General features: G+C 46.6%; 1 protein-coding gene across 6 annotated transcripts in view; it reads right to left on the bottom strand.

Moving 5' to 3' along the window:
- The window catches only part of RAB28 (RAB28, member RAS oncogene family), a 161,409-nt gene that overhangs the window by 106,671 nt on the left and 32,071 nt on the right, over positions 1 to 22,667 (bottom strand). For 4 of the 6 annotated variants that reach the window (XM_081332400.1, XM_081332402.1, XM_081332401.1 and 1 more), the window contains exon 2: positions 5,744 to 5,832. In XM_081332400.1, coding sequence (XP_081188526.1) covers positions 5,744 to 5,832 — 89 coding nt within the window. Of the gene's footprint in view, positions 1 to 4,533; positions 4,596 to 5,743; positions 5,833 to 20,440; positions 20,538 to 22,667 lie in introns of all 6 variants that reach the window. The other 2 variants (XM_081332404.1, XM_081332405.1) reach the window with 2 other exon arrangements.

Here is a 22,667-nt window from a genome sequence, read left to right as displayed (position 1 = left end):
CCGCCGCCTCAAGGATGACATGAATCGGTTGAAGTCGTTGAGTTCTGGGGCATTGGTGTCATGCAGGTTCACAACCCAGTCTGTAGCCGACCCGTCCAGGGCAGATTGCACAATTCGAATGCGGGTTTTGTCACTGGGGATATCCCGTCTGTATTCTTCCATATAGCTGAGGACGTGCGTTAGGAAAAATCCCAGTTGTGATGGCTCCCCCTTGAACTTTGCTTCCAGGGGCGGGAATATTTGACTGGAGTGTTGTCTGTGTCGCGGAGGGATCGCTCCTCATCTTGATCCCCATCTGTGGTTCTGGGAGGGGGGTACCGCTGAGCCAGCAACTCCTGTTCCATTGGATGGCCCCGGGGTTTCAGGTGCTGGATCCCCTCTGTTACCCCTCCAGTTGTGGCCCCAGGCGTTACGTCGGTTGCTGTTTTCAGCTCTCTCCTCCCTTAGTGAGCTCAGGGTTGCTTTCATCAGGTCAATAGCTTTTTCCAGGATCCGCCCCTCCTCACTGGCATGCAGGGAGCTCTCCATCTCTTGTCTCCATTCTGGTTGGTGGTCGCTCCGTCTCAGGGTCACTTCTCCCAAAGCCTTTTCCCACTCACTTTTCCTTCCAATGCCCATCAGCCACCGGGGTTTTCAGTCGTGCTGCTCCACCGCTTCTTCCCAGGGGGAATATGATGCTTCAGCTTCCCACCATTTCTGGGATTTCGGTTGGGAGGAAGATTCCCTTTCCATGGGGCTTCCCTCCTCTCTTGCTTCGTCAGACATTGTATTTATTGCAAAGTCCTCCGGTAACGTTTCTCCCTTCCAGGTTGACTTTCATTGCAGGTTCTGTCTACTGCCAGGACCCACCCCAATCCACGTCTTAGGAAAACAAAAACTCTTGGAGTCAGTTCTAGTCCAAAAGGAATTTTTACTAGGACATGTTTGGTTGTGGAAATACAAGACAGGACCTGGTATTGTTTTACAAATTGAAACTTTATAAAAAGTTCCCGGTTCAACCCCCCTTCCCTCAACCCCATTTGGTCAGCCCCCCATCATTTACTTTGTGTTATCCCTTTCGTGAGAAAAAGGGAACTTCGGATCTTTACAGTTATTGCCTTCTTCCTTTACAGATTCAAATGGAGACACAGGCCAGATGCCTTCTTCCCTAACCCTCCCCTTTGTTCCCCCAGTTCAAAAGGTTTCCCTTGGTCTTTGAAATAACCTAAGACAGGCTGAATCCACATCCGCTCCTCCTTTCTTGGGAGATGGCAGAATCCAGGGGGGGGGATAATGTTTTAAACATACATTTATGAATGTGATATAAATGGATTCTGACAGGTATATTTTTACTAAAGCCAAGTGGTTACAGCGTAAGCAAAGCAAGATCTGAATATTCCCAAGTAAAGTCAATGATTTTCCCTTTTCTCAGGTCCTCCCTCCTTGGTCAGTGTCCAACAGTGCTCAAATTATGTGTTTTGGTAACAGTCTTAAAGTTTTGGTGCTGTTGGCACTTCTGGTTCCTGTCATCCCCCTCTTACCATTTCCTCTCCTCTTACTCTGCATTTTATGGCAGGATACCATCCTTGCAAAGCAGAGTTGAAGCAGTATCATGGCAGATCTGACATTAACTGTCTAGAACAGGGGTGTCAAACTGCCGACCCCATGGGCCAGTTGCATCATGTGGAGGCTGCGCCCACCCCAACTCCAGCAATGCGAAAAAAGACACGATACATCATGACACGTCACATGATGTGGCAAGTTTGACACCCATGTTCTAGGACATGGATATCCATAAAGGTTCTAGAAATACTGTTTTCATGAAAACAATATTCACCAAATAAGTAGCAGAAAAACAGGGATGGGGCATCTTGTAGCTCCCTACATTAAATCTTAACAGAGTTAATATAAAATAAAATTGAATTAGACTATACATCAAATAGTGGTTATCATTAAACTACAGGTGACTTTAGATAAACAAGTACTCTCTGTTCTCATCCTCAAATCTGCAATAAAAGACAATTAAAATGACCTGCTTTCTTGTGAAATTCCAAGAATTACTCTAATGATTTCTATCAAATGCTATGAATCCCAAAAACCATTTTATCAACATATTTATGCATTCTATTTTTAAAAAAATACTAAAATTACTATTACCAACAAAATATTTTACTGCTAATTGTTGAAAGTGCATAGAAACTACACTTTTACAATCTCACATTCCAATGTTTTCTAAACTTCATGGATATAATTATTTCCCACATAGACAAATTGTATTGTTATTATGAGATTTAAATTAATTTTACAGCTTCCCTGTTTTATGTGAGAAATCTTGGTTTCTTCAGCTGCAATGTAGTTGGCTCAGATTTGTTATATAGTGTGCAATTTCCAATTTCCCTTTATCAACAATCTTTCTTTTACATTTACACATTACCATCTCCAAGATACAACTGGTCCTCAAGTATTTTCTTCACTACTCTGAAAAAAACTGAGTGTATTGAAAATAGATATGTGTGTCTATACATACATATATGCATACATACAATATAAAAAGTCTACATATACCTTTTAAAAGGCCAGAGTTTTGAGATGTTAAAAAAAACAAATCACTTCACAATTTTTACCATCTGTAATATAACAAATAAGGTGTACAACAACTGAAATCTTTTAAGGGCAAAAATAAAAAAACTTACAACTTGGTTCCATAAGAGTGCATATGCCCTCTTACAAATAGGTATGTAGCTATGTTCAGAATTGAATTGAATCACATTCAAGCTGATGTTAAATAATAGTCAATATACACCTGTCATCAAATTGAAGTGACTATGATCAAATCTATATAAAGTTTAGCTGTTCTAATAGGACTTTTCTGACATTTATTCAGTTGCCTCTTGCAGCAAAAGCCATAGCCTTAAGAATTTACAAAGCATCAAAGGAATATCATTGTAGGAAGGTATCAGTCAGAAGAAGGGTACAAAATACTTTCCAAGGCTCCCAGCCGCCCGGTGCGCGCGCACCTCTTCGAACAGGCAGTGGTGCGCGCGCACCTCTCCAAATGGAGAGTGGCACCGCCCGTTTGGAGGTGCGCGCGCACCTCCCCGAATGGGCGGAGGTGCGCGCGCACCTCCCCAAACCTTTGGAGAGGTGCGCGCGTACCTCCGCGCGAACGGGCCGCGGCGTCGCTCTTTGAGGAAGCTGCCGCGGCCCGTCTGCAAAGCTGCCGAAAGCGGCAACTTTGCAGATGGGCCATGGCAGCTTCCTCAAAGAGCGACGCCGCGGCCCGTTCCGAGAGGTGCGCGCGCACCTCCCCGAATGGGCGGAGCTGCGTGCGCACCTCCCCAAACCTTTGGAGAGGTGCGCGCGTACCTCCGCGCGAACGGGCCGCGGCGTCGCTCTTTGAGGAAGCTGCCGCGGCCCGTCTGCAAAGCTGCCGAAAGCGGCAACTTTGCAGATGGGCCATGGCAGCTTCCTCAAAGAGCGACGCCGCGGCCCGTTCCGAGAGGTGCGCGCGCACCTCCCCGAATGGGCGGAGCTGCGTGCGCACCTCCCCAAACCTTTGGAGAGGTGCGCGCGTACCTCCGCGCGAACGGGCCGCGGCGTCGCTCTTTGAGGAAGCTGCCGCGGCCCGTCTGCAAAGCTGCCGAAAGCGGCAGCTTTGCAGATGGGCCACGGCAGCTTTCTCGAAGAGCGACGCCGCTGCCCATTCCGAGAGGTGCGCGCGCACCTCTCCGAACGACCGGAGGTGCGCGCGCACCTCCCCAAACCTTTGGAGAGGTGCGCGCGTACCTCCGGGCAAACGGGCAGCGGTGCCGCTCTTTGAGGAAGCTGCCGCGGCCCGTCTGCAAAGCTGCCGAAAGCGGCAGCTTTGCAGACGGGCCGTCACCGTCGGGCAACCGGGAACCGGTTCCATCTCACTTTAAAAAAAATGGCAACCGCGTGCGTCCGCGCATGCGCAAAAAACCGTTTTGCGCATGCGCAAAACGTTTTTTTTCGCATGCGCATGCATGGACACACGCACGCGGCTCCCAGTTTTTTTAATTTGTGATGGAACCGGTTCCCGGTGGCTCTTTTCCTTTTTTAGGTTGCCGACCCCTGGGATATACTATGGAACATAGTGAAGACAGTCATCAACAGATTGAAAAAAAATATGGCACAACAGTGACATTACCAAGAATTGGATCTCCCTCCAAAGTTGATGAAAAAAACCAAGAGGAAAATTGATCCAAGAGGCTGCCAAGAGGCCTACAGCAATATTAAAAAGAGCTGGAGGAATTTCTTGCAAGTACTTGTTGTATACTACATGTGAGAACAATCTTCTGTATTCTTCATATGTCTGGACTGTAGGGTAGGGTAGCAAGATGGAAGCCTTTTCTCACAAAGAAAAACATTCAAACCTTGCTACATTTTGCAAAAACCTACATCAAGTCTGATAAAAACAAGTGGGAAAATGTATTAGGGTCTGATGAGACCAAGGCTGACCTTTTTGGCCATTATTCCAAAAAAGTATGCTTTATGCAAAAACACTGTACATCACCAAAAGTACACTATACTTACAGTGAAGCATAGCGGTGGCAGCATTATGCTTTGGGGCTGCTTTTCTTCATCTGGAACTGGGGCTTTAGTCAGGGTAGGGAGAATTTCAAATATCAGTTAATTTTGACACAAAACCTTCAGTCCTCTATTAAAATGCTGAAGATGAAGAGGAATGTCACCTTTCAACATGACAACAACCCAAGGATGCCTCCAAATCAACAAAAGAATGACTTCACCAGAAGAAGATCCAATTTGGGAATGGCCCTAGTAAAGCCTGGACCTGAATCTAATTGAAAATCTGTAGGGAACAAGAGCTTTGCATAGGAGATGCCCTTGAAACCTGACAGATTTGAAGTGCTTTTGCAAGGAAGAGGAGGCAAAGATTCCCAAGGCAAGATATGCCATGCTGATAGACTCCTACTCCAAAAGACAGAATCAGAAGGTACCTCAACAAATTATTAGTTTAAGGGTGTGCACCCTTATGCTACCACATTATTATAAGCTTTTTATTTTTCCCCTAAACAACTTCAGTTTGTTTGTAATTGTACAGCTTATGTTATATTAAAGGTGGAAAAAATTCTGAGGTGATTTATCTTGGTCTAATTTTTAACTTCTCAAAAACCTGGCATTTTAACAGGAGTGTGTAGATATTTTATATCCACTGCATACATATATACTCATTCTATCTAAAACTTTGTGCTAAAATCATGCACTGGTCATATATGTTAACTATGATTATTAACATAGTTTCTTTGCTTGCAACGTACTATTTATTTTCACTGTTTTGTAAAAAGATTTATCTAATTGGTTACCATCTGTAAACTCCCCCAGAAATTTGGCTAGTTGAACAAATTTAATGCCATAGGATTGCCCTTAAATTCCTCCTCCTCCTTTTTCTCAACAGAAAGTATCTCTAGTCACACAGCATGGGGATATCTAGATAACTGTAATAAAAACTGCTATTTTCAACTGAATATACATAATAACAAAGCAAGCAACATCTGTTTCAGAGAGCTATTAGTGACACATCTCATTCAAAAAAAAATCATAAAAGTACTGTCCAAGCACCCTGCCCAAAATAACCCTTGATCTACAAAATGAATGTTCAAATAAATTTCATGTACATTTTAATATTAATTTAAACTTGTGTTGTAAATTATTATTTTTAAATAAACATTCTAGGAAGACCAAGTATAAGAAATTGTGGTAGTTTACAATTATTTAACCATACCTGTGCACCATAGATATATTTGTCCAGCATCTTGCTTCCTATTGTTTGGCCTCCAATATCCCATACATGAAGAGTAACGTTTATATTTCCTGAAAAAAGGAAGGGGGAACAAAAAGCTGATGTATAAGGCATAGCTGACTAACAGAATCAGATATTAAATAATCTTTACAATTCAGTATTGAAACGCTATACAATATACCTATATAAAATGTGTTCATCACTAATGTATTTGTCTTCTAAAAGTTAAGTAAAATTAGCAACAAGCTTTTTTACTACACACAACACATGGTTGGCTGTAATACATCAAATTTCAAAGAATGCTGAAATTCATTAAGAGGCTTCACTTGTTTTTTAAGCAGCAGTTATACATAATACACTGACAAACTGTTTTTACACAGAATGGTAATTTGAAATGCAGATTTACTTGGCTGCCCAGCTAATGTTTTCTAAGCTATGCGACTAAAATAAAATATTGAAATGCAAAATAATATTTAAAACATTTTAAATGTTATAAAATGAAATTTAAAATTGGTCGGATTCAGATCGGCTGGATCTCCAGCAGCTCTCTAGGCCCCGTCTCCAACGCTTCATCTCCCGGAGCTCCGCAGAAAACCATGGAGCCCACTGGGATCTGCACCGGGTCAGGGGCCACATGGGTACAACTCGGTCGAGTGCCTCCGTGGCTGCCTTTTCCCAGGCTTCCACCAGGGCATCGGCCGAGCCATGAGCAAAGGAGGCAGGTGGGGACCCAAGCGCTGTTTGGAACCGCTCAGGGTCCATTAAGCGTCTGGGGCGGAACCATCTCGTTGGTTCAACAACCCCATGACGGGGAGTGGCAAAACGGAAGGTCAGCCGCAGGAGATGATGATCAGTCCATGACAGGGGCATAACAATTGGGGAACCCCCACCCAGATCATCTAACCACCGTCCAGATAGGAAAATCAAATTGAGCGTGTGACCCCCCACATGAGTCGGGCCCTGGATAACCTGCGTCAGGTCCATGGCCGTCATGGAAGCCATGAACTCCCGAGCTAACTCAGATGATCCCCCCAGGGATGGTAGGTTGAAGTCACCCAAGATCATAAATTTGGGGAACTCAATCACCAGCCCCGAGAGGATGACAAGCAGCTCAGGCAGGGCTGCCGCTACGCGACTAGGTGAAAGGTACACCAGCAGCAAGCCCAACTGAGCCCTAGGGCCAAATCTTATGAGGAGAGACTCACAACCGGCTATTTGGACAACAGTGGCCTCCCGCGGATATAGGGTCTCCCTCACCACTACCGCCACTCCCCCGCCCCTTCCCTGAGCCCGAGGCCTGTGTAGCACCCGGAAACCTGGTGGACAAAGATCCACCAAAGAGACACCACCCTCTGGTCCCAACCAGGTCTCCGTAATGCAAGCCAGATCCGCATACTCTCCCTCAACCAAATCCCGGATGATAGGAGCCTTATTAACTACGGACCTGGCGTTAAGATACACAAGCCTGAGCTCAGGTGGTTGCTCGTCCTCGCTCCCGGAACCACGGGCCGAAACCAGAGGGTCAGAGCACATCACCACTTGAAGATAGCGGGGACGCACTCCCAGATGTGGCCCTCTGTTCATACACCTGCTGCCATTCCCTAATGTCGTGGGAATAGGCAATCCCACATCCCGCTTCGGGGCCCTGGGGGTAACCAGTCCAAGCTCCATCTCGGCGTGATCAATCTCAGGCCTGGCCTGAATAGCGGTTGGTGGACACCCCCCAGTATCCAGCCGAACCTGTAATCCCTCCCCTCTCCCTAACCCCACAAAAAATTTAGCTAAAAAATAAACCAGGGACCTCTTATTGGATTTATATCGGAGGCCCCTGTCCCTGCCCAACCATCTCTCAGAGTCCCAACAATTGGGTCAGTCATCAAGAGGAGAAGTAGAGAAAGAGGCGGGTCGCAACCAAGAAGAGGGGCCACCCCTGAGAGTGAATAAGTCCGTGCTAGAGTAACAAAGGCGAACCATAATTGATTCATAAGGTCCAGCAATAGGCGATCCCATGATTGATCAGGAGGATTTAAAGTCAGAAGGTGGGCAGCTATCCAGACCGTCAAACCAGCTCCACTGCCACTCAAGCTGGATAAATCTCCAGAACAGGTCAGCCACCGTCCTCTCACGACGGTCATAGGTCTGATCTGGGAAGCGGCTTGGAATACACGCCCAGGGTATAGGCATACCCCCATAAGTCTCTCACCTCTAGGGGGGTAGCAGATGGAAAGTCTAAGCCACTCTCTCACAGTGACTTTATACACGGGTCCTTCTGAGTCCTTTGGGGGTACGGCAGACAGAGGAATTAAGCAGCTATTGGTCAAAGGCATAACAGCCTGCTGAATAATAAAATGGAAAGGTGTTCCGGCTGCACATATTCTTTTCCGTATCAAGAGAGGGCCAGGCGATAAGTGGGACCAAAATCGGCTGGCGGAGCACCAACAGCTTCGAGTCCAGCATGCCCCGTCATAGTAAAGGAGCCATAAAACCATAGCTCCCAGGTATAGTTGGCAGGCCAGTGCTAGCTTAAATAGGTTAAATAGGCTAAACAGGCCCACACTCAGCTCGCCAAACCCTGTGTCCCTGGATTTATTAGGGCAAGTAGGGGGGAAAACTAAAATCCCCGTAGATCTTCCATTTGGTCTAGCTGGCCTCACAGAGCACGAGCGATGTAAAGATGAACTGTGCTGCCCAACGGTCTGTGGTTCAAACTGCCTGCATTCCATCACTGGGCCATGGATCCCCATGTCAGAGTGGCCGGGGCATTTCAGTTCACCTCCCCACCAGCCGGTCCAGACGTTGCTGTCATTCTTCCGATATTTCGGCACTTCAAGCGCCGTTCTAAGCCGCAGCTCCATCGGCTCCGATAATCAGCTGATTGGCGCTATATAAATTGCAGCTCTTCCGGGCCTTCCAGGCTCTTCCAGGCTCAGCCGAGGCCGTTCCGAAGGTCGCCGGAAATCACGGAGCTGATTTCAGATACGGAGGGCTCTGCCGCTGCTAAAAAAGCGGCAACAAACCACCTTCTGTCTGCGTGTCTTAACCCCAATACAGAGGGCAAAAACACCTCTGTAGGGCTCCTAGGGTCGCCTAAATAGCTGGAGCTCTTCGCGGAGCTCAGCCCAGCACGTCTGCCATCTTGGGCATGCGCAAAAAAAAAACTAACTTACAAAAAAGACAATTCACAATAAGTAACTTTTTTTAATTGAAAAGTTTTATAAAAGTTACAATATTATCCCATCCCAGGAAAACAGAAAAAGATCTTTACTCAAAATAAATTTTCTTAATCCCAGTCCTTATTCATATTAATTTCAAAAAAAAAAAAAGGGAAAAGAAAAAAAAACTTTTACCTGCTATTTGCATTCTCCCACCTTTCTCTAATTTCCAAACAAATTCTCAGTTACACACCAAAAGCGCCTATCTCTGTTAATCTTAATAATCTCCGACCAAACTAAACTATAATCAAAAATAGTTCTTGCATGTATCACGCCAAATGTCTCACAGTTCCAAATCATCCTTAAGTTCAAATAAAAGTTCAAATAAAAAGAGTATATAAAAAAAAATTTAGGCAATCTCTAAGACAACTTGTTGTTAATTAGGAGCTTACATACCCACTCTTAGTTCAACACATAGTTTAAGTCCATAACCCTAATATACTTTTCTAGCAAACAAATAACATCAATCTTAAATTGTGTAAAATATTAAAAAAGAGAAAAAAAACTTTCTTTCTCCTCTATAATAATTTTACTCCATTGACATTCTAATCTAAAAATTTAATCAGCAATCTTAACGCCCCAAAACTTTTGGAGCACCTCTGTCATGACCCCCAAAAACTTCTTTAGACCGCTCTCCTCCTACATCTTCACTGTAAGCACACTTTGAAGATTCCATAACTTTCTGCTGGTCTTGCTCTTGCTCTCGTCTCGCTCTTCTTAGGGCGGCACGCATCATCTTCTGGCCTCCTGCAGCAACCGATGAGACTGTGGCTTGATCCCCTCCAACACCATTGTCCTCTGTCTCTCTATCTGCAACATCTTGAAACTTTCCCACACCGTATCCTTTTGCAGCTTCCAAAAATGATAGGGGGGTTGCTTTTAACACATTACTATAAAAATCACGTGCCTGAGCCACAGTAACCAAACGATGTCTTTTACCTTCGTGCGTCGCCACCAACCCAACTGGAATCTCCCATCTGAACTTAATATCACGTTTCTTAAGTTCCTGTACTAGAAATGCAAAATCTTTCCTTCTCCTTAGGATCTTCGGAGGGATCTCTTTTAAAACCAAAACTTCTTGCTCAGCCACTACCAAATTAGTATCATAAGCAGCTTGAATGACTTCATCTCTAATTACTCTCTTTGTAAAATAGACCACCACATCTCTGGGTAACTTCCTCTGTCTTGCAATCCATGAATTTACACGAAAAACTTTGTCCATATTTCCCTCAATTTCAGATGCTGACTGGCCCAGTACCCCTTCCAGAGCCTCAGAAATCAGCTGCTTTAAATCTTCTTTACCATTCTCCTTTAAACCCCTAATTCTAATAGCATACTGCATCTGATTATACTGAACAAGGCTCAATTCTTCGTCCATTTTATCCCTTATATTTTCATTTTCTAATACCTTTGCTTCTAATATAGAGTTCTTTTGACTGAGATCCTCCACTTTTATATCCAGTTGTAGCACACATTCAGCTACGGATTCAACCTTAGACAAGATGTCCACCCTCATTGCTCTCAGCTTCTCTTCCATCTTCTTCTCCAATTTCTCCATTTTCTCCTCCAATTTCTCCTCCAGCTTTTTCAACTTTTCATCCATCATATCAGACATCAGTTGTGCATGCTTTCCAAGAGCGTCTTGTAAATCCTTAAGCGTCAATACCGAGGGAGATGCAGGAGGAAGCAAAGCTTGCAGTGAGGTCTCTTGCACCAGGGAAGACCCCGCATTCCGAAGAGCTTTAGAAGTTTTAGCCGCCATCTTCCCCCACTTTCACTTATTACGCACTTTCACTTTAAAGCTATAAAATCCATTGAGCTAGAGAGTAAAAATAAAGAGTCCACTTCACCTTGACCTCCTGTACCGCTCTGCCTGCATCTTGATAATCAAAAGTATTTCCTTTTGGCAGGGGTGGTTGCTAACGCCTGGCTCTGCTCCAAGAATCCCAGAGCAGAGGCGCTGCGCAGCTCGGAGCAACCCAGGCTTCGGGGGGGCTCATCCTTCAGCCGCCCAAGCTCTCAGCTCAGGCGGCCCCGGAGAGCTCAACCCCTACCTGGGGCCTCACCCCCTCCTCTTCTCCCGAGGAGGGGGCTTCAAATCCATCTAAACAGCTGATCGGCGCTGTTTACGATGGAAAAACACAGCTGCGGAGCGGGCAGCCCGAAAACGGCTGTCTTTCGACGTCGCGTCGCCACCGGAAGTCTTCGCGTCTTTTAATTTCTTGGCTACAGTCCCCATCTGCAGTGATCTTGGAGCCCAGGAAAATAAAATCTGTCACTACCTCCATTTCTTCCCCATCTATTTGCCAGGAATTGAGAGGGCCAGATGCCATGATCTTGGTTTTCTTAATGTTTAGTTTCAACCCAACTTTTGCACTCTCCTTCTTCACTCGCAACAAGAGGCTCTTTAGTTCCTCTTCACTTTCTGCTATTAGAGTGGTATCATCTGCATATCTTAGGTTGTTGATGTTTCTTCCGGCAATCTTAATTCCAACTTTTGATTCATCTAGCCCTGCCTTTCTCATGATGTGCTCTGCATATAAGTTAAATAGGCAAGGCGACAGTATACAGCCTTGCCGGACTCCTTTCCCAATTTTGAACCAATCAGTGGTTCCGTGTCCAGTTCTCACTGTTGCTTCTTGGCCTGCATATAGGTTTCTCAAGAGACAAATAAGATGGTCTGGTATGCCCATCTCTTTAAGGACTTGCCAGAGTTTGTTATGATCCACACAATCAAAGGCTTTAGCATAGTCAATGAAGCAGAAGTAGATGTTTTTCTGGAACTCTCTAGCTTTCTCCATGATCCAGCGTATGTTAGCAATTATTATTTTTTGCCCAAGATGGCGGCGACCATGGACGGCAGTTGTTGAGCTCCGCGTTAAGCCATTACAATGGGTGACCAAGGGGCTCACTGGGACCCAGCCAAGGTGCATACTCAGAGGGGGAGTACCAAAACAACAGTCTAGCACCGTTTTGCGGTGTGAAGCCTCGCCTTCCTCCCCGAAGCAAAGCAGCAGCGGCGTCAACGGCAGCTATGGCTCCAGAATCATCTATCAAACTCCGTTACCAGCCTCAACTGACTCCTGCTGCCTTATACATGGGGCCAGATCAACTTCAGTTGAGGTGCATACTCGGAGGGGGGGGAGCAAAAACAGCAGGCTAGCACCGTTTAGCGGTGTGAAGCCTGCCTCCCCCCTCCGGAGCAGAGCAGCAGCGGCAGTAACGGCAACAATGACCGGGTCTACCTCAGATCAGCTGGCACCAGAATCAACTCTGAAACGCCTCCACCAGCCTCAATCAATTCCTGCTGCCTTATAAATGGGTCTAGATCAACTTCGGCCGATGTGCATACTCGGAGGGGGAGAGCAAAAACAGCAGGCTAGCACCGTTTTGCGGTGTGAAGCCTTGCCTCCCCCCTCCGGAGCAGAGCAGCGGCGGCGGCAACGGCAGGAATGACTGGGTCTACCGCTGATCAGCTGGCCCCAGAATCAAGTACCAAATGCCGTTCAAGCCTCAATCGATCCCCGCTGCCTTACATACGGACTAGAACAACTTCACCCGATGTACATACTCGGAGGGGGAGAGCAAAAACAACTGACTGGCAAAACAACTGACTGGCAACGTTTTTCGGCGTGTAGCCTTGCCTCCCCCCTCCGGAGCTCGGCAGCAACGGCAACAATGGCAGCAATTGACCGGGTCTAATACCTATTACCTAATCAATACCTAATTTTAATTAATATTGAGTCCCTTATTACTTTAACATCTTACTAACATCTTCCCCATTTGTAAATAATGGCTTACACGGACATGTTTATTAGCTACGAAGTCACTCTTTAATCAATGACTCTTCTCAAGTACTCCATCACTACCTTATTCGCCCTTAGGGGTTCCCCCTCCTCCTGGTTGCAACCCGCCTCACTTACCAATCTACCTCTTGATGAAGGGCCCAATTGTTGGGACCCTGAGAGATGGCTGGGCAGGGATAGGGGCCTCGGTTACGAGCCTAATAAGAGGCCCCTGGTTAATTTTCTAGCTAAATTTTTTGTGGGGTTAGGGAGAGGGGAGGGTATAGAGTTTCGGTCAGATACCAGGAGGTGTCCACCAACCGCTACTCAGGCCAGGCCTGAGATTGATCATGCTGAGAGGGAGCTTGGACTAGCTACCCTCGGGGCCCCGAAGCGGAGTTTGGGATTACCTATTCCAACGACGGTAGGGAATGGCAGTAGGTGTCCGAATAGAGGACCGCATCAACATCCGGGAGTGCGTCCCCGCTATCTTCAAGCGGTGATGCACTCCGACCCTCTGGTTTCGGCCCGTGGTACCGGGAGCGAAGATAATCAACCACCTGAGCTCAGGCTTGTATATTTTAATGCCAGATCCATAGTCAATAAAGCTCCTCTCATCCGAGATTTGGTTGAGAGTGAACATGCGGATCTGGCCTGCATTACGGAAACCTGGTTAGGACCTGAGGGTGGTGTCCCTTTGGTAGATCTTTGCCCACCAGGTTTCCGGGTGCTACACAGGCCTCGGGCTCAGGGAAGAGGCGGGGGAGTGGCGGTAGCGGTGAGGGAGAACCTGTATCCGCGAGAGGCCACTGTTGTCCAAATAGCCGGGTCAGAGACGGCCTAGAGAGCTGTTGGAGATCCAGCCGATCCGAATCCGACCGATCGCGACTAAGGTCCTTTACGAGGTCTTATCTCGCGGCGCTAAGGAGGGCAAGGTCTAATTACTTTGCTACCCTTATCGCGTCCGCAGATAATCGCCTGACCGCCCTGTTTAAGGTGACCCGCTCCCTCCTGAATCTAGAGGTGAAGGCGGATCCCTTGCAGGGTCGTGCTGAGGAATTTAGCCAACATCTGCTGGACAAAATCGCTCGGATCCGGACCAGTCTGGATTCCAACTGGGCAGAGTCTGACGATGAGAACTTGGACAGTCTTGTTGATGTTATCTGGGAAGAGTTCGATCCTGTGACTCTGGATGAGGTAGAAAGGATCATGAGGAAGCTAAGCTCCAATACATCCTTATTGGACCCGTGCCCCTCCTGGCTGGTTTATGCGGCTCGGGATGGGACACGAGGCTGGATCCATGCAGTGGTAACTGCTTCATTGAAAGAGGGCAGTTTCCCCACAGCCTTGAAAGAAGCGGTGGTGAGATCCCTCCTCAAAAAGCCTTCCCTGGACCCAGCTGTTTTAAACAACTTTCGCCCGGTCTCCAACCTTCGCTTTCTTGCGAAGGTTGTTGAGAGCGTAGTGGCGCATCAGCTTCCTCTGTTCCTTGAAGATGCTGATTATCTAGACCCATACCAATCGGGTTTCAGGCCCGGACACATCACGGAGACGGCATTGGTCGCTCTGATGAATGATCTCTGGTGGGCTCGGGACAGGGGTCATTCCTCTGTCCTGGTCCTATTAGACCTCTCTGCGGCTTTTGATACCATCGACCATGGTATCTTACTGCGGCGTCTCAGGAGATTGGGAGTGGGAGGCACTGTTCTTCAGTGGTTCTCCTCCTACCTTCTGGAACGTTCACAGTGGGTGTTGGCGGGTGGCCAGAGATCGACCCCGAGGCCTCTCATTTATGGAGTTCCTCAGGGGTCGGTCCTCTCACCTCTCCTGTTTAACATCTATATGAAGCCGCTAGGTGAGATCATCCGTGGTTTTGGAGTGGGTTATCATCAGTATGCTGACGACACCCAGCTTTTCATCTCGACCCCAAACCACATCAGTGATGCCCTCGACGTGATGTCCCGTTGCCTGGAAGCGGTCTGGGAATGGATGGGGAGGAACAGGCTTCAACTCAACCCAGACAAGACTGAATGGCTGTACATACCGGCATGTCAGGATATTCAGATTATTCCATCTCTTAATATCGGGGGCAAGTTATTACCCCCCGTAGATAAGGCTCGCAATCTGGGTGTCCTCTTAGATTCACAGCTCTCCTTAGAAGATCATATAGGAGCTGTGACTAGAGGGGCCTTTGCACAGGTTCGTCTGGTGCGCCAGCTGGGACCCTATCTGGACCTGGATGCCTTGCGTACAGTCACCCATGCACTTGTGACCTCTTGTCTTGACTACTGCAACGCTCTTTACATGGGGCTGCCCTTGAGAACCACTCGGAAGCTTCAGCTGGTGCAGAGTGCAGCTGCACGAGTGCTTTTGGGGGTCTCCCGATACTCCCATATTACACCTCTGCTCCGTGAGCTGCACTGGCTTCCAGTTGCCTTCCGGGTGAAATTCAAGGTGCTAGTGATGACATACAAAGCCCTACATGGCGTGGGTCTGGATTACCTACGGGAGCACCTACTGCCAGCGTCAACATCCCTCCGTCCTGTGCGCTCCCACAGAGAGGGCCTCCTCAGGGTGCCACCGGTCAGAGAATGTCGGCTGGTGACCCCCAGGAAGAGAGCATTCTCGGTGGGTGCGCCAATCCTTTGGAACCGCTTACCAGCTGAAATCCGGATGGCCCCCGACCTTCGCTCCTTCCGGCGTGATCTAAAAACTTATCTATTCCAACAAGCCGGCCTGGCCTGATGGATTTAATAATTTTATTTTTATTGTATTCTTACTTTATTTCTCTGTACACCGCCCTGAGTCCTCCGGGAGAAGGGCGGTATATAAAATAAATAAATAAATAAAATAAATAAAAATAAAATTTGATCTCTAGTTCCTCTGCCTCTTCGAAATGCTGCCTGTACTTCTGGTAGTTCTCGATCCACATACTGCTGGAGTCTAGCTTGTAGAATTTTAAGCATAACTTTACTTTTTTATACTAATACAGCCTGTAATAACACAAGATTGCAAGGAGAATTTTTCTTTTCTTTTAGTTTGTTAATGCATTATAAACTACATCAGCAACACATTTTAATGCTTGCAAAGTCAATTACAAATGGACTTCTTTCCCACTGCCAAATTTTTCAGAAACAAACTTTTAACTTGCCCATCTTTCTGAATTAATTCTTTACATTTTCCTTGTAGCATAATACAATAGTTCCTGTGCACCATGAAACTGGGTATCTTGAATGTTCAAAATTGTATTTTCATGACTACCTTGGAACCTGAACTTTAGTGGTCTATTAAATATCAGCAATTTCATATAGCCTAGCACAGGGGTAGGCAACCTTGGCGCTTTTATGACTCATGGACTTCAACTCCCAGAATTCTTGAGCCAGCCATGCTAAGCATAAGACACCATTCACATATCAGAATCTAATGCCAATGAAGGAAAATATTTGTAGCTCAGGGTTGAAATGAGGGGTCCTTGGTGCTCTCTGAGCTTGCTCGTTTTCTTGCAGACATTTCATTACCCTAACTAGGTAACATTATCAGTGTTAGTAAGGAAAACCAAAAGACCCAACAACCCCAGAAGAAAAAACAGGAATCATCTACAATATACAATGTAACAACTGCAACAACCACTATGTAGGACAAACAGGCAGAAGACTGGCAGAACGCATCCATGAACACCAACTGGCAATCAAAGGCATGATAAAAATTCTTTAATTTCATAACATATAAGATTTAACCATAGTTTCAACTGGGAAAATATGACAATCCTAGACCAGGCCAACTCCAAAACTGCCAGGGAATTTCTAGAAGCCTGGTGCTCTGACAAATCAGCCATCAATAGATACATATACATTAACAACATCTATAGACTATGCAAAAGAGATGATCAACTAGCCCATGGGTCGGCAACCCATGGCTCTGGAGCCGTATGCGGCTCTTTCAGCCTGCTCCCAATCTTCTCCACCATTTGCAGAGGCAGAGACAGATACCAGAGACAGAGGCACTTGCGTTTACCTTCTCTCTCTCTCTCTCTCTCTCTCTCTCTCTCTCTCTCTCTCTCTCTCTCTCTCTCTCTCCCTCTCCCTCTCCCTCTCTCTCTCTTGCGGACATGGCCCCTTGTGGGGCTTCTGATTGTCCCTGCACCCGGGCGCCCCACCCCCTGGGAGAAGTGCGGCCAGGAATTCCCTTTCCCGGGCTGGCCCCGTCCGAGGCGCACGTGGCTGGCCTGTGATCCCCAGCCAGCAAGCCGATTTAAAGCCAGCCCAATCAGCTTGTTGGAGAAGAATGTGTGGTGAGCAGAAGATTGGGGGGGGAGAGAAAAAGAGGGAGGGAGGGAGAAGGGAAGTGCAAGTGCCTGTCTCTGTCTCTCTCTGTGTGTCTCTGTCTGTCTCTCTCTCTGTGTGTCTGTCTCTCTCTCTCTCTCTCTCTCTCTCTCTCTCTCTCTCTCTCTCTCTCTCAGAGCGATCGCAAGCTCGCTGCCTTCCCAGGCTCTCAGGCCCCATTCCAGGACACCATCCCCAGAAGTTCCCTTCCTGGCTGGGCACTACCCAAAAAGACCGAAGTAGTGGCGTCAGGGTCGGCGGGCAGGGCACCAGCAGGAGACAAGTCAGATGGGCGTCGCATCACCTTGGCTCTTGCCAGCAGCTAGTTTGGAAAGAGAATTTGGGGAAGGGGAGATGCTGTTTTCCTCCTGGGAAGGCAGAATGGGGGAAAACAGGCAAAAACGGGGAGTTTTCCCAGCCAGCCAGTCCACCCCTTCCTGATTTTGTCACATTCAAAAAAACCCAAGCCTGGCACTGCACAGGGTTTGCACCTTGACACTCTCACAGCCTCCTCGCTTGCCCCCCTCGCAACTGCACCGAAGCTTTGCAACGGTGCTCAGAGTAATGGGGAAGGGGGCTGTCAGGGCTCAGCAGAAGCGCCAGGATCAGCGCCAGGCTCCAGCTGGACCTCAGCACTGATTCTAGCACTTCTGAGCCCAGAAGAAGCGCCAATCAGCTGGAAAGTTGCAGCTTCTCCAGGGTCTTGTGATTTACATTCAGGCAACTGATTCATATTGGCAACTGATTCATATTTATGACGGTCACAGTGTCCCAGGGTCATGTGAAGTGACCAAAACCTGCTGCAACCACCCAGCAGATGGGGGGAATAAAAACCAAACACCACCACCCATCCCCGCTGCCAATCTTCAACAGAAATGCTCACAACAATGAAAACCTCGGACAGGAGGAAGAGTACCACTGGGTGGACAGGCAGGTGTCTTGCTTGGCTGTGGCTTGGGGGGCACTTTTTTCAGTGCCACTGTAACTTCGAACAGTCACTAAGCGAACTGTTGTAAGTCGAGGACTACCTGTACTTCATCACTTTTTCCCTTTCTTTTTTTTTTGGTAATCAGGTTTTTGACACCTTGCTCGGCAACTGGTAGTACTAGGACACAGGTCGGCAACCCGCGGCACCGGAGCCGCATGCGGCTCTTTGAGCCGTCTCCTGCGGCTCCGTCGCCCAGTGCGCATGCACCTCTTCGAACGGGCAGTGGTGCGCACGCACCTCTCCAAATGGAGAGTGGCACTGCCCGTTCCGAGAGGCGCACGCGCACCTTTGCGAAGGGCGGAGATGCGCGCGCACCTCTCCAAACCACCGCCGTCCCATTTGGAGACCTGCCGTGTTCGTCAAACATGGACGAACGCGGCAGCTGTGCAAACGGGACAGCGGTGGTTTGGAGAGTGCGCGCACACCTCTCCCAAGCCGCCGCCGTCCTGTTCGGAGACCTGCCGCGTTCGTCAAACATGGACGAACGCGGCAGCTGTGCAAACAGGACGGCGGCGGTTTGGAGAGTGCACGCGCACCTCTCCCAAGCCGCTGTCGTGTTCGGAGACCTGCCGCGTTCATCAAACATGGACGAACGCGGCAGCTGTGCAAACGGGACGGCGGCGGCTTGGGAGAGGTGCGCACGCACTCTCCAAACCACCGCCGTCCCGTTTGCACAGCTGCCGCGTTCGTCCATGTTTGACGAACGCGGCAGGTCTCTGAACAGGACGGCGGCGGTTTGGAGAGTGCGCGCGCACCTCTCCGAAGCCGCCGCCGTCCTGTTTGGAGACCTGCCGCGTTCGTCAAACATGGACGAACGTGGCAGCTGTGCAAACGGGACGGCGGTGGTTTGGAGAGTGCGTGCGCACCTCTCCCAAGCCGCCACCGTCCTGTTTGGAGACCTGCCGCGTTCGTCAAAAATGGGCGAACGCGGCAGCTGTGCAAATGGGACGGTGGCGGTTTGGAGAGTGCACGCGCACCTCTCCCAAGCCGCTGTCGTGTTCGGAGACCTGCCGCGTTCATCAAACATGGACGAACGTGGCAGCTGTGCAAACGGGACGGCGGCGGCTTGGGAGAGGTGCACGCGCACTCTCCAAACCACCGCCATCCCGTTTGCACAGCTGCCTGTTCGTCCATGTTTGACGAACGCGGCAGGTCTCTGAACAGGACGGCGGCGGCTTCGGAGAGGTGCGCGCGTACTCTCCAAACCGCTGCCGTCCCGTTTGCACAGCTGCCGCGTTCGTCCATGTTTGACGAACGCGACAGGTCTCCGAACGGGACGGCGTGCACCTCTCCAAAGGGGAGACCCATCGCCGCGCAGGTGCCTCCCATTTTGCGCATGTGCAAAATGTTTTTGCGCATGCGCGTGAGTGGACGCACGCACACACACTTTTTGCGGCTCCCACTTTTTTGTTTGTGTGATGGAACCGGTTCTGAGTGGCTCTTTTCCTTTTTTCGGTTGCCGACCCCTGTACTAGGATGTTGCCATATCCTAAAAGTGGTACAATGGGTGAAAAGGTTGAAAAGCCTTAAGTAAGGGAGAGAGAGAGGAATGGAGAGAGGGAAGGAGAGAAAGAGAGAGAAGGGAAGCGCAAGTGCTTCTCTCTCTCTCTCTCTCTCTCTCTCTCTCACACACACACACACACACACAAACAGAGTGGGGGAAGAGGACTGAAAGACCAAGGGCAGAAAGAGGGAGGGAGAGGGAAGGAGGGAGAACACTATTTTTTTATATTTTTTTTATTTTAATTCCATTTATATCCCGCCCTTCTCCGAAGACTCAGGGCGGCTTACAAGCTTAGCAGTAGCCTTCATTCTATGTATATGCCTGCTTATTAGGGCTTTCACACACACCCCAAGCAGCATTATTACAAAGTCAGCTTAATTGCCCCCAACAATCTGGGTCCTCATTTTACCTACCTCGGAAGGATGGAAGGCTGAGTCAACCTTGAGCCTGGTGGGATGCGAACCTGCACTAATTGCAGGCAGCTGGTGTTACTTAAGGAGGCATTAGCCCACTGCTCCACCAAGGCTCTCCCTTAGAACCTAATGTGTCCAAAACGGTCATTTAAGTTCTATTTTTCCTAAATTTACATATTCGTGCTCCAAATCAGATTTAATAATTGCAAATAGTATTTGCAAAATATAAAATAGTGCAACAATACAGACTTATTTAGCAATGAACCTCGTTAATAGAATCATAGGATCACAGAGCTGGAAGAGACCTTGGAGGTCTTTGAGTCCAACTCCCAGCCCAAGGTAGGAGTCCTTATTCCATCAAAGTTTTGTTTACATTCCTGAAGTATTACATTACATTTTCTTATGCTCTCCTTCTTATTCCTATTTTTATATAATGTATTCTAAGTTCATCTTACCTGGGAGTGTTATTCTTTTCAAAAAGAAGTCAAGTCCTATGGTTTGCTTGTATTGCTTTCCAAAAGTATCGTGAACAAAACGAGTAGCTAAGGAGGTCTAAAAATAAAATATTTAATTTAGAAGCAATGAACAAAAAATCTAAATTTCAACTCTTATTATTTCTAATACTTTATTTCTTTTACTTATGGTAATATTAAGCAACTTTGTAATACTGCAAAAACTTTATTCATCATCACAGCTTTTAGGATCACTCAAATATTACTGTAACTAATCAATTAACTAAATACTAACAATAAATAAAAAATGTTGCAATTTGGAATATTATTCAAAGAAATTGCCACCTCCTGAAGCTCTGGCTACTCAACTGAAATATACTGAGCAAGTGAATAAGGAAGAAAGAGGAATGCATATCTGTTCTTCATTCTTTTAAACACTGCTAGTGAAACATAAAAGAAAGCAATGAATGTTGTTACTGAAAAGAGGTTAGATCACTTTCAACAACAGTATCTCAACAATCCTTCTCACCATTCTATTTAAAAAAGTAACTCCCTGAAAACATGGAGTTGAACTAAATTTGAACTGTATCTCATCTTCAGGTCAAAAGGTATTTATTTTAGGGTTTTTTAATCTACTAATCCCTTCTTTATTATTATAAAGGAGATACAGGAATATAGCCAGCCGTACCAACAGGCTGAAAAATAGCTTTTATCCGTGGGCTGTTAGGCTTTTAAATGGGACATAATCTTATGCAGAATTGACTTGGGAGACCGGTGTGTGGTGTAGTTGGTTCACATGGTGTGGTAGGATGGAGGGTTTGTTGTCACTGTGTGTTGGGGGGAGAGAGCACGGGGGGAGGCTCAGTTAATCTCAATGTACACATGTTGTACTTTGACAATAAAGGTTTATATATGTTTATATATAAATTCAAAACAGTGAACATACTTAATACACCTTATATCTTTCCCCACAATAGCAACCCTGTGAGGTAAGTTGGACTGAGAGAGAGGAATTGGGTCCAAGTCACCCATGTGTCTTCCATGCCTACAGTGGGACTAGAACTCCCAGCACAATGGCTTCTAGCCTAGTGCCTTCACTACTAGACTGAACAAGCTCTAGATCAAAGTTCCTTAAATGAAGAATGTATTATCACACAAAGCTTTCTATTCCTGCCCTTCATTTAACTGACCTACAATCACTGTCTTTTCACTGAAGTTTTCTTCAGGCTTTTTGTCTTCAGAGTTTCACCTTCCCACAGTAAAATATTTCCAAATCTATTTTGAATTTGTATGTACACATATAACTTGTTTGATATATACATCCAGAAAAACTCATTTATACCTCACAGAAAAAAATTATCTGATGTATTATTATAAAACCAAATTATATTATCAGTTGGCAGGCCATTATTTCCTGCTGTAATTCCAAATACATTTTTCCCAATTTGCACATACAGGTACCTAATAATCAAAATGGATGTGAGCTTTACAGGTATTAACATATCCTGAATTGCACCCAAGCTAAGGAATATACCATTGGTAACTGCTTTCTCCTCACCTTTTCTACCATTAGAAAAGGAATTCAGACTTTCTTCTTCAGTAAAGTTTTACTTTTGAGTTTTACTAATAAAAAATTGCTTTCTCGGTGGACTTCTACTCAATACTAGATGGAAGGGCTCAGTGATGGGATGAGCTAAGGTCTCCCTTGCTAGTATGAGCAAATGGGGAGGAGGGCAGGTGGGACACAGCAGATATGAAGAAAGTGAACCAAATCAACACAGCAAACTTGAAAAGCAGCAAAGTATGATCAAAAACACCTCATGGACACAGCTGAAACAACAACTTTGGATACCAAATGGTGAGAACCCAGGTCAGAACATACTGGATAGTCACTAAACCTTCACAAGCAGATCTGGAGCTGATGGTATAAACAGACAACAAGGGTAAAGACACTTATTCATTGAAAGTATCAGTACTGAAAGAATTCCTAGGTTTGCAATCAGAATATGGAAGATAGTATAATAGATTATAATATATAGTGAGGAAAAAAATCATTTGCTCCCCTCATGATTTTGTATGTTTGCCCACTGGCAAAGAAATGATCAATCTATAATTTTAATGGTAGGCTTAACACTGAGTTAGAATAACAACAAAATAAATCCAGAAAAATGTATTTCAAAAGTTATATATTGATTTGGATTTTAATGAGTGAAATCAGTATTTGACCCCT

This window comes from Vipera berus (genome assembly GCF_964194415.1).
Source record: "Vipera berus genome assembly, chromosome: 7".
Taxonomy (NCBI): Eukaryota; Metazoa; Chordata; class Lepidosauria; order Squamata; family Viperidae; genus Vipera; species Vipera berus.
Note: the sequence above shows the minus strand (reverse complement) of the source record. Positions and strands in the feature narration are given on the sequence as shown.